The 12,495-nt window shown below is 36.8% G+C and overlaps 1 protein-coding gene across 1 annotated transcript in view; it reads left to right on the top strand.

The window, feature by feature from the left end:
* SLC15A2 (solute carrier family 15 member 2) overlaps window positions 1–11,458 on the top strand; it is a 34,954-nt gene extending 23,496 nt beyond the window's left edge. Inside the window, exons 18-22 of the mRNA XM_047791162.1 lie at window positions 65–175; window positions 827–923; window positions 9,437–9,583; window positions 10,171–10,275; window positions 10,675–11,458. Coding sequence (XP_047647118.1) covers window positions 65–175; window positions 827–923; window positions 9,437–9,583; window positions 10,171–10,275; window positions 10,675–10,851 — 637 coding nt within the window. The 3' untranslated portion in view covers window positions 10,852–11,458. The remainder of the gene's footprint in view (window positions 1–64; window positions 176–826; window positions 924–9,436; window positions 9,584–10,170; window positions 10,276–10,674) is intronic.
* The last annotated feature ends 1,037 nt before the right edge of the window (window positions 11,459–12,495 follow it).

Raw genomic sequence — 12,495 nt, 5'->3', positions numbered from 1 at the left:
CTTTTTATCAGATGTCCCAGTTTGTGAGAGTTTGTCTGATCTATAACAATGTCTCTATCCTTAGGTTTGTTAACACTTTGCATGAAGAGGTCAACATCTCCCTGGGTACGGATACCTCCTTCAGTGTTGGTAAAGACTATGGTGTGTCTGCTTACAGAACTGTGCAAAGAGGAGAGTAAGAGCATTGTCCTTGCTTGTGGACATTTTACTTTTGTCAACAACTGTTCTTTAAATGCTTTCTTTGCATATAGGTCGGAGGATCCATTATATCTTGGCTAATTTTGAATGTACACAGACTACTGCTCTTTTTCAACCCTTGCCTTCTTCCCTCAGTCTCACCTTTTTCTGCACAGATAGGTTTGAGATTATAATCGCTAAAAAGGCCCTGCTGTGTAGTTAACAAGGCCATCTCTGGGAGGTTTGCCAGGTTTATTCTTGGCTCCCACTCCTGCCCTTTGGTAACTCCTATTGACACCTCATTACTTCAGGAATTCGGGTTCACAGTTTATTGCTGTTCCACTAATTCGTTAAGACATAGAAGCGTTCATAAGAGAAGACTTAAAAGTGTAAAGTTCACAAAAGGCAGTTTGTGCCATCTTCATTCAGATTTAAGTTAAAAACCTAACAGGAAATGAAACGCTCATACTGAGGTAGAAAAAACCTGGCATGAAAGTAATTCACTCTGAGAGTCCTCTCTTCAAAGAGAAATGTTGATTTTGCTGCGTGATTCACCCTCAGTAGAGAGATGAAATCGCTCTTTCCCTGGAGATGGGAGTGCTTTTCTAAGCTATAATGTTTATTCTAACCTAAATCCATCCTGTTCCAGATATCCTGTGGTGCACTGTAGAACAAAAGATGAGAACTTTTCACTGAATTTGGGTCTACTAGACTTTGGTGCGGCTTATCTGTTTGTTATTACTAATGTAAGTAGTTTATGGCCACCCTCACTCTCTCCTTCCAAATATCTGTATATTTATATCTATATAACTCTATCTATATCTATATATAAGCTACATCTTTCTGTATCTATCTTAGGATCCAAAGACTCTGTGGGAAAGACAGGATCATGTAATTATTTCTAGTGTAAGGTGATAGGTTATATAGTGACTTTAGAAGACCTATTAAAATCTCCATAGGGGATGTTAAAAGAGACAACATTGGCAACAGGCAGAGGGTCTTAGGGAATGGTAGACATGATTTAACTTGAGCCATTGGTATGAAGTGACATAGCCTGCTCCAGTCTCATTATGGCCCCAGGATAACAAAAATTATTTATATCTTCTTAACTGACTCTACATGTGAGTCTTGTAGCTCCCTTGAAATCAATCTGGTAGCATGTTACAGTCTGAAATACCAAGACTGGTAGCACATGTAAATCTCTACACAAAGTTTGGGGGATCGGTTAACTCTGTGCCACCAAAAGCAGTTCTCTCAGTCATGAGGGTGGGATACTTCTGAATTTTTATTTTGATGTCAATCTTTATTCTAATTTTATTTCATTACTTTTCACCTTGTATTAAATAGAGAAAAGAAGACAGGAAAAAAGAAAAGATGAGAAATTTCTAGAAGGGTGATGAGAATAATCTGTAAAGTTTTTTTATTTTAATTTAATCAACCTGATATCTTTGGTATGCCATTTTTATTACAGTTTTATTGAGATATAATTCATATACCATGCAATTCACCCATTTAAAGTGTACAATTGTTTTAAATGTATTAATATGTTTAATATATATTCACTGTAGCAATATATTGAATATATATAAATATATTCAATACATATAGAATATATATAAATATATTCAATACATATAGAATATATTTTCGGTAATATATATTCAGTGGTTTTTGATAAATTCACAGAGTTGTGTAATTTTTAGAACATTTTCATCACTCCGAAAGAAGCCCATGCTCATTAGCAGTTACTCCCCATTCACTTCTAAGCCCCTAGACAACCACTTCTCTACTTTATGTCTCTATAAAATTTGCCTATTCTGGACATTTAATGTAAAAGGAATGATATATGTCCTTTTCTGTCTGGATTCTTTCATTTAACATATTTTCCAAGGTTCATTCATACTATAGCATATATCAGTATTAACTTCTTTTTATTGCCAAATAATGTTCCATTGTGTGGATATAGCACATTTTATTTATGTATTCACCAGTTGGTGGATATTTGATTGTTTTCACCTTTCAGCTATCATAAGTAATGGTGTTATGAACATTCTTGTACAAGTTTTTGTGTGGACATATATTTTCACTTCTCTTGGGTGTGTACCTAATAGTGAAATTGTTGGGTCACATGGTAACCCAACAATTGAGGAACTGCTAGGCTTTTCCTAAGTGAATGTACCATTTAACTTTCCCACCAATAGAGGGCTGCAAGTTTTCCACATCTTTGCCAACATTTATTTTTCTGTCTATTTTTAATTATAGCCATCCTAGTAGGTGTGAAATGCTGTCTTGTGGTTTTGATTTCTATTTTCCTAATGACTAATGATACTGAGCATCTTTTTAATGTACTTGTTGGCCACTTATAATCTGCCTTTGGAGAAATGTCTTTTCAGATTCTTTGCCCAAGTTCTAACTGTGTTGCCTTTTAATCATTGAGTTGTAAGCATTCTTTATGTATTTTAAATATAAGTCCATTATCAGATATATGATTTGCAGATATTTTTCCTATTCATTAAGTTGTCTTTTTAACTTTCTTGGTGGTGTCCAATGATGTACAAACATTTTTAATTTTTTATGTTCAGTTTGTCAATTTTTTCTTTGGTTGCTTGTGCTTTTGGTGTTACATCTGAGAAGCCATTGACAAATCTAAGGTCATGAGGATTTATGCTCATATTTTCCTTTAAGAGTTTCCTAGGTTCTACCTCATTGATCTACAGTGTTGTGTTAGCACAGTGATTCAGTTTTATATATATATATATATATATATACACACATATTTATATGTGTATATATGTATGTATATCCATCTATATGTATGTATGTATATATGTATATGTTTATATATGTATATATTCATCTCTGTGTGTGTGTGTGTATTTATTTGCCTTTTAGGGCCACACCTGCAGCATATGGAAGTTCCTAGGCTAGGGGTTGAATCAGAGCTACAGCTGCTGCCCTATGCCACAGTCCCAGCAACGCAGGATCTGAGCTATATCTGCAACCTACACCACAGCTCATGGCAACACCGGATCCTTAACCCTGAGCAAGGCCAGGGATCGAACCCACATACTCATGGATCCTAGCTGAGTTCGTTACCACTGAGCCATGACAGGAATTCCCTATATGTATATTCTTATTCAGATTCTCTTCTGCTGTAAGTTATTGCAAAATATTGAGTATAGTTCCCTGTGCTATACAGTAGGTCCTTTCTGTTTATATTTTTTATATACAGCAGTGTGTATAAGTTAATCCCAACTTCCTGATTTATCCCTAACCCTTCCTTTCCCCTTAGGTAACCATGAGTTTGTTTTCTATGTCTGTGGTCTATTTCTGTTTTGTAAATAAGTTCATTTGTTTATTTTTTTTAAGATTCCACATATAAGCAGTATCATATGATATTTATCTTTGTCTGGCTTATGTCACTTAGTATGATAATCTCTAGGTCAATCTATGCTGCTGCAGATAGTGTTATTTCATTCTTTTATGGCTGAGTAATCCATTGTATATATGGTCTTGACATTCCTGTCAAAAATCAATTGACCATGGAGTTCCTGTCGTGGCGCAGTGGGTAACGAATCTGACTAGGAACTATGAGGTTGTGGGTTCGATCCCTGGCCTTGCTCAGTGGGTTAAGGATCCGGTGTTGCCGTGACCTGTGGTGTAGGTTGCAGACACGGCTCAGATCCCGCATTGTTGTGGCTCTGGCGTAAGCCGGCAGCTACAGCACAGATTCAACCCCTAGCCTGGGAACCTCCATATGCCGCGGGAGCAGCCCAAGAAATGGCAAAAAGACAGAAAAAATAAATAAATAAATAAATAAATAAAATCAATTGACCAGAAATATAAGGGCTTATTTCCAGATTCTCAATTCTATTCCATTTATCTATATGTTTATCCTTGCGCCAGTTTAATAATCTTTTGCTTACTGTTACTTTGTAGTAAATTTCAAAATCAGGAAGTATGAGTCCTTCAACTTTCTTCTTCCCTTTCAAGATTGGTTTTGCTATCATGGGTCCATGTATTTTCATATGAATTTTAGGATCATCATAGGATCAGTATCCAGCTGGGATTTTTGATTGGGATTTCACTGAATCTGTAGGTGATTTTGAGGAGTTCTGCTGTCTTAACAATGTTAAGTCTCCTGATCAGTGAAAATGAGATGTCTTTCCATTTATTTAGATCTTTAAGACCTAATTTTTTTTTCAACAATGTTTTGTAGATCTAGAGTACAGGTCTTAAATTTATTTAAATTTATTCCTAAATATTTTATTCTTTATTTTTCTGTTGCTAATGGAATCGTTTCCCCAGTTTCATTCTTAGATTGTTCATTGTAATATATAAAAATACCATTGATATTGATCTTGTATCCTGCAACCTTACTGAACTCATTTGTTAGTTTTAATAGTATTTTAATTGGTCTCTTAACAACTTTTTCCATACAAAATTATGTCATCTGCATAAAGAAGCTTTACTTCTTCCTTTTAAGTATGGATGACTTTTATTTCTTTTTCTTGAATAATTTCTCTTGCTTGAATCTCCACTACAATATGGAATGGAAGTGGTGAGAGTAGAAATACTCTTAGGGGGAAAGTATTCAGTCTTTTATCACTAAGCATGTTAGCTGTGGGTTTTTCATAAGTGCCATTTATCAGGTATCAGATTAGGTTCCCTTCTATGCCTAGTTTGTTGAGGTTTTTGTTTGTTTGCTGTTTTACCATGAAGGGGGTATTGAATTTTGTCAAATGGTTTTTCTGTGTCTTTTGAGTTAATCATGGAGTTTTCTACTGATATGGTATATTACATTAATTGATTTTCGGATATTAAACCAACTGAGATGTATTAGTTTTCTAGGTCTGCTATAGCAAAGTACCGCAAATTGAGTGGCTTAAACAACAGATATTTATTGTCTTTCAGTCATGAAAGGTAGAAGCCCAAAATCAAGGTATTTGTAGAGTTGATTCCTTCTGAGAGTTGTGAGGAAGAATATTTTATTTAGCTGGTAATAGTTGGTGTTGCTTGATGTGTAGAAGAATCACCCCAATCTTTGCCTTCATCTTCTCATGGAGTTCTCCCTGTATGCTTGTCTATGTCCAAATGTCTCTTATGAGAACAGCAGTCATATTGAATAGGATGCCCCGATGACCTCATTTTAACTTGACTAATTATATCTGCAACAATCCTATTTCCAAATAAGGTCACATTCTCAGGTACTGGGGATTAGGCTTCAATATATGAGTTTTAGGGGGACACAACTCAACCCATAACACTTATTTTCCTGATATTCCATTTTTTACTTTGTTCTATCTCTCATATACTGCTCAAGATAGCCAGGATCTTCTTTCTGAATGCCATGATCTAATAAGCATCTACTGTAAGAACATAAAGTAGAAGCCTAGGAGCCCAGTTCTTCATATAGTCCTGTTTCATTTGGTCTCACAGTCTTGACAAAAATAATAATAATTATTATTAATTGACAATATTTAAAATTCAAATGATTTCACCTAAGAAGATGGATTCCTAACCTTTTTTTAAATTTTATTTCGCCAATACATTATTTTTTTTCTACTGTACAGCATGGTGACCCAGTTACACATACATGCATACATTCTTTTTTCTCACATTATCATGCTCCATCATAAGTGACTAGACATAGTTCCCAGTGCTACACAGCAGGATTGCGTTGCTAATCCATTTCAAAGGCAATAGTCTGCATCTATTAACTGCAAGCTCCTAATCCATCCCACTCCTTCCCCCTCTCCCTTGACAACCACAAAGTCTATTCTCCAAGTCCATGATTTTCTTTTCTGTGGAAAAGTTCATTTGTGCAGTATATTAGATTCTAGATATAAGTGATATCTTATGGTATTTGTCTTTCTCTTTCTGACTTACTTCACTCAGGATGAGAGTCTCTAGGTCCATCTCTGTTGCTGCAAATAGCATTCTTTTTTTCCTTTTTATGGCTGAGTAGTATTCCATTGTGTATATATACCACTTCTTCTTAATCCAATCATCTGTTAATGGACATTTGGGTTGTTTCCATGTCTTGGCTATTGTGAATAGTGCTGCAATGAACATGTAAGTGCATGTGTCTTTTTCAAAGAAAGTTTTGTCCAGATATATGCCTAAGAGTGGGATTGCTGGGTCATATGGTAGTTCCATGTATAGTTTTCTAAGGTACCTCCATACTGTTTTCTATACTGGTTGTACCAATTTACAGTCCCACCAACAGTGCAGGAGGGCTCCCTTTTCTCCACACCCCCTCCAGCATTTGTTATTTGTGGACTTAGTAAAGATGGCCGAGGTGAGAGGTGGTATCTCCTGGTATTTTTGACTTGCATTTCTCTAATAATCAGGGATGTTGAGCATTTTTTCATGTGCTTGTTGGCCATCTGTATATCTTCCTTGCAGAAATGTCTATTCAGCTCTTTTGCCCATTTTTCAATGAAGTTGTTGGCTTTTTTGCTGTTGAATTGTATAAGTTGTCTGTATATTCTAGAGATTAAGCCCTTGTCAGTTGTGTCATTTGAAACTATTTTCTCCCATTCTGTAAGTTGTCTTTTTGTTTTCATTTTGGTTTCCTTTGCTGTGCCAAAGCTTGTCAGTTTGATTAGGTCCCATTGGTTTATTTTTGCTTTTATTTCTGAACTGAGGAAATATTTGTAAGGTTGATGTCAGAGAATGTTTTGCCTATGTTCTCTTCCAGGAGTTTCAGGGTGTTTTGTCTTATATTTAAGTCTTTAAGCCATTTTGAGTTTATTTTCATGCATGGTGTGAGGGTGTGTTCTAATTTCATTGACTTGCATGTAGCAGTCCAGGTTTCCCAGCAACATTTGTTGAAAAGACTGTCTTTTTCCCATTTTATGTTCTTACCTTCTTTGTCAAAAATTAATTTACGATAGGTGTCTGGGTTTATTTCTGGGTTCTCTATTCTGTTCCAATGGTCTGTGTGTCTGTTTTGGTACCAGTACCACACTGTCTTGATGACTGTGGCTTTGGAATATTGCCTGAAGTCTGGGAGAGTTATGCTTCCTGCTTTGTTTTTGTTCCTCAGAATTGCTTTGGTAATTCTGGGTCTTTTGTGGTTCCATATAAATTTTTGGATTGTTTGTTCTAGTTCTGTGAAAAATGTTATGAGTAATTTGATAGGGATTGCATTGAGTCTGTAGCTTGCTTTGGGTAGTATGGCTATTTTTACAATATTAATTTTTCTAACCCAGGAGTATGGAATATCTTTCCATTTCTTTATATCTTCTTTAATTTCTTTAATTAATGTTTTATAGTTCTCAGCATATAAGTCTTTTACCTCCTTGGTCAGGTGTATTCCCAGGATTCCTGTCATTTCTTAAAAACAAAATCAGAAGATTGTGTAACAGGTATTAATTACCGTGTCACTTGGCTGGTACTATAGTGGCCGTATAGTGGCTCTACCCTTTAGATGGGACTGTGATGTCCAGTTCATCATAGTCCCTACCATTCCCATTCATTCTGCTTTGTTTATACTTCATTACCTGACGCTGGGTATTTGAGAATGTGACCTTGATTTACAAGCTCAGGTCATTTTCTTCTTTTAGGCTGAGAAAACCTAAATATATGCCCATGTGTTATTCATATCAATTAAAGCAATATTTGCCTTACTATATTTTGAACACATTGGCCATTTGACTCAGAGAATAAAGGGCATTTGGACATCAAAGAATTTTTGTTTCAAGGACTTTTGACCTTGATGTTTTAACTCCGCCATTTTTATCTCCTTTTTATCCAGACATTATACCTACTACCTAGTAACTTAGTTTTACTCCAGGAAAAATATATAACTTCCAAAATTTCATTGGATGTATAATAAGAAATATTAGTAGATATAATCTATATAAAATAAAACCAACTGTAACTGAAAACCTGTATATATAAAAGTAATTTTAGAAAAAAATATTGTAGAATCATGTATATTTGGTAACATTATAACAAAAAAATTAACCCTGAAAAAATTTAGAATTTACAGAAAAATTGCATACTACAAAATTTGAATGTGTAAGATTTGAGTTCAAAAATAATGACTAGTAAATAAATTCAAAATAGCAGAAGCTATTAGATATGGATTTTAAAAATTAAGAAAATCTTCAATGTGATTGTTAAGAAAATAGACTTGTGGTTGCCAAGGGGGAGGGGGAGGGAGTGGGATAGATGGGGTGCTTGGGGTTGATAGATGCAGACTATTGCCTTTGGAATGGATTAGCAATGAGATCCTGCTGTGTAGCACTGGGAACCATGTCTGGTCACTTATGATGGAGCATGATAGTGTGTGAAAAAAGAATGTATGCATGTATGTGTAACTGGATCACCATGCTGTACAGCAGAAAATTGACAGAACACTGTAAACCAGCTATAATGGGAAAAAAAACCATAAAGAGCACTACTTATGACAGTAGATCATTTTATAGATGATAGCTAACCTCTGTTTCAAATAAAACTGAATTACCTAACAGTTAAAAAAAGAAGATAATTCATTCTGATAAAGGTAATTTTAGTAAAATAAATATTTAAATGGACTATGTTACAAACAGTTTAATTGCACTTACATAGAAAACTAAACAGGGGGAGTTCCCGTCGTGGCGCAGTGGTTAACGAATCCGACTAGGAACCATGAGGTTGCGGGTTCTGCCCCTGGCCTCGCTCAGTGGGTTAAGGATCTGGCATTGCCGTGAGCTGTGGTGTAGGTTGCAGACAAGGCTCGGATCCTGCATTGCTGTGGCTCTGGCATAGGCCTGGGGCTACGGCTCCGATTCGACCCCTAGCCTGGGAACCTCCATATGCCGCGGGAGTGGCCCAAAGAAATAGCAAAAAGACAAAAAAAAAAAAAGAAAGAAAGAAAACTAAATAGGGAATTAAACTTAAGTACATGCTTTCTGAAAATTCATTGTATTTGTATAATTCTTGTGCCATTTTTCATTTAAACTGTTGGCCAGGATCAGAATACCTAATAGGTCCAAATAGTAGAAATCCAAACTACAAAATAAAAATAATCTGCCATTTAAGGACTCAAAAATAATGGTATCGGACTGACTGAAGTCAGGCAAGGGAATGCAGTGTTAGCAAAAGGAATTTTAAAAAAATCGTAATTGTGTAGAAATTGTTCAATCTCTTGATGACAGCAAAAGGATGAAAATACAAAGAAGGGATGGATATAAGATCATAAAATGCTGCAGGCTGGAATATTTACTTCAGATTGCTGACAAGTCCATTTCTTCTTTCCCTACCTAAGAGCACCGGTCAGGGTCCTCGGGTCCAGAAGATTGAATACACCCCAGCTAACAAAATGTCCATCGCTTGGCAGCTACCACAATATGCCCTTGTTACAGCCGGAGAGGTCATGTTCTCTGTCACAGGACTTGAGTTTTCTTATTCTCAGGTAGGTTTTGGCAAGTGGAGGTTGAGCTATTGCTCAGAGGATGCAGTTTTAATCCTGACATTGCCTTAGTTAGGTTTGTGAACCTGGCCACAACCTCCATATTTTTTTGGCTTTAGATTCCTTATGATCCTGAACAGAGTGTCACCTTGACTCCCAGGATCATGGCAGGCTGAATCCCTATGCTTTTGGGGTCCAGGAAAGTATACTTAAACATTAAGAATAAAGGCTGTGGAGTCAAGCTGCCCATGTTTACATTTTGGCTGCACAACCTATTTTATAACCTTGAGTAAGTGAATTATCATTTCTCTAATGCTATTTTTCTTTAGGGATAAAATCAGAATTATTAATAGAACTTATGTCTTAGAGTTGTAATAAAGATTATATGAGATAATCAATTAAAATATTCACCTAATAGCTCCATCTTATTACTGTTAACATTGTTATCATCCCCTGAATCAAGGTGATAGCTGAACTTCAAGGGGGAAGTTCAAATCTGGACGTTTTTGTGGGAGAAGTTTCTGGAGAGATGCATGGAGCATGAGGGTAGTGTAGGAGTTCATTTACTCACAAATTTGTGTCCTCTCTAGGCTCCCTCTAGCATGAAATCTGTACTTCAGGCAGCCTGGTTGTTGACTGTTGCAGTTGGGAATATCATCGTTCTTATTGTGGCACAGTTCAGTGGCCTGGTACAGGTATGGACCTGAGGGAAGCAGGAGCTTGGATCTACCCAAGGATTTCCCTCCACTTCCTTTTCTCCCTCTTTCCCCTCCATCTCCCACATTCTCCACTCAGCCCTCTGATGTGAGATGGATTAGATACACCCAGACTTTACCAGGAAAATGGGCATGTAAGTGGAAATAATGCCCACCAAGGGCCCATGTGAGGAGAGGCCAGCAAGCCCCATCTTCTCCTACCAAGCCTCTTCCTAAACTGGTGATCTGGAGTTCCCATTGTGGCTCAGTGGGTTTAGAACCCGACAGTGTCCTAAACTGGTGATCCTGGGTCAGCCTGCTCCCCAGTCCTCATCCTACTAAGATCCCTTTAGTTTCAAGTTCTCCGTATTCTTATCTTATATGTCTTTCTTCCTGCAGTGGGCCGAATTCATTTTGTTTTCCTGCCTCCTGCTGGTGGTCTGCCTGATCTTCTCCATCATGGGCTACTACTATATTCCTATAAAGCCAGAGGATATTCAGGGGTCAGCAGATAAGCAGATTCCCCAAATCCAGGGGAACATGATCAACTTGGAGACCAAGAAGACAAAGCTCTAATGACTGCATGGACTCCGCCCAGACTCTAGTTCCTGCCTCTGGTCTTGGCCATCACCCATCTTCAAGCATTTTTCACTCCAATTTGGTTAGAAGAGAGAAGTAGTATCACCTCTGAGCTGATCTCCTCTCCTTTTCTCCCATGACAGAGGCAGTTCTAGGACTGGGTTTGTTCAGTACATTAAAGAAAGGCCCCTGAGACTCTGTGTTTCTCATCTATCAGTGAACTCAGTAAACCTTGTATAGTGTTGCTAAAGCTGGCCTGTTTTCTGCAAATGGCCATGGAAAACACAAACGTATAATTGAGATTAGCCTCTGTGTTTCTCAAAAGTTATGTAGGAATGCCTATACCTGCCATTTAGAACTGATGATCCCACTTTTCGAAGTGGTGATACAGGGTCAAAATTGCAGAGTAACAGAGAAATGGCATTTCAGGTTTCTTCATTAGCAGTGTTAACTGCACAGTTTACAAGGACCTCAAGAATTGGTATGTCTGGTATGATCTTGTCCGAGGGCTGGTTTGTCAGCTATCCAGGTTTGATAAGAACTTAGTAAGTTTTTCAGTGCAGTTAGTAGGAGACAAAATGGCATATTATTAACACACAGAAGATACATCCTTCTGATAATTACAGTATTTCATCTGCTAACCCAAACACCTCCTTCTCAGTACTTATAGATCTTTGGAAACCAATTTAAAGATAGTAGACATGGTTTGGGAACACAGAATAAGTATAAATTGTGGAAGTCCTAATGAGCTTTTCTTCTACAGAATACATTTTTCTTAGGGACTAAGAAGAGACTGATGTTTCAACCCTAGATTATACCCTCCTGTGGACAACTATATAGACATTAATTATACTTTTCCAGCCCTGACTTTTCAGGGTTACTGGGCCAGCTTTTTCTTATTATTACATCCTCTTTCTTATTGTAACAAATATTTAATAGCAATAATATTTTTGGGAATATAACTTCCTTTTTTATTTGTACTCCCTTCAGCCACAAAGTAGTAGATTCATTTTGATAATTTTTCCTATTTTACTTTTCCATGATTTTTAAATGTCATTTCTTCATTTGGGTCTGGATTTTCTCATTTATTAAAAAAAAGTTATATTAATACTCTAGGTTTGAGCTTCTTAAATGGCCATGCTCAATGGAGTGGGGGCATGGTCCCATATCAGGATTCTGTCAAAATCTGGGAGTTGAGGGAAGAAGTGATAGAATGGTCTGGGGTTTGTTTCTGTGTTGGTGAAAAAAGTTGAGAAATATTACCTTGCACACAATGAATGAATCAGTGCACAGACACAGGAATGTCATGATCTATAGTGTATTGCTGGGGAGAAAAGTTCAGAACAAAAACTTGCACTAGAGAGCCTAATTTCTGCTGGTTTTGCCCCATTTTTTCTCACCTAGAACTGAGTCAACTGCTCCAGTTTCCCGTTTTCATACTTTAGTTTTCATTACCAAGTTTTCAGAAGTACCCAAGTGACGGCATCATCTAATTTCCATAGATATGTTGATGTGAACCTAGCCGTACTTCTTCAGAACATACTCTGTTCATTTTCGAGCAGCTTTATCTCAGCCTGTTCTATGAACTATTGTTTCAACAGATGTTAACAGTGTTCTGCAAATAAAAGTTTCTGTGGATAA

The sequence above is a fragment of the Phacochoerus africanus genome, chromosome 1 (assembly GCF_016906955.1).
Source record: "Phacochoerus africanus isolate WHEZ1 chromosome 1, ROS_Pafr_v1, whole genome shotgun sequence".
NCBI classification, from domain to species: Eukaryota; Metazoa; Chordata; class Mammalia; order Artiodactyla; family Suidae; genus Phacochoerus; species Phacochoerus africanus.
This window is presented reverse-complemented; position numbering and strand designations above follow the sequence as displayed.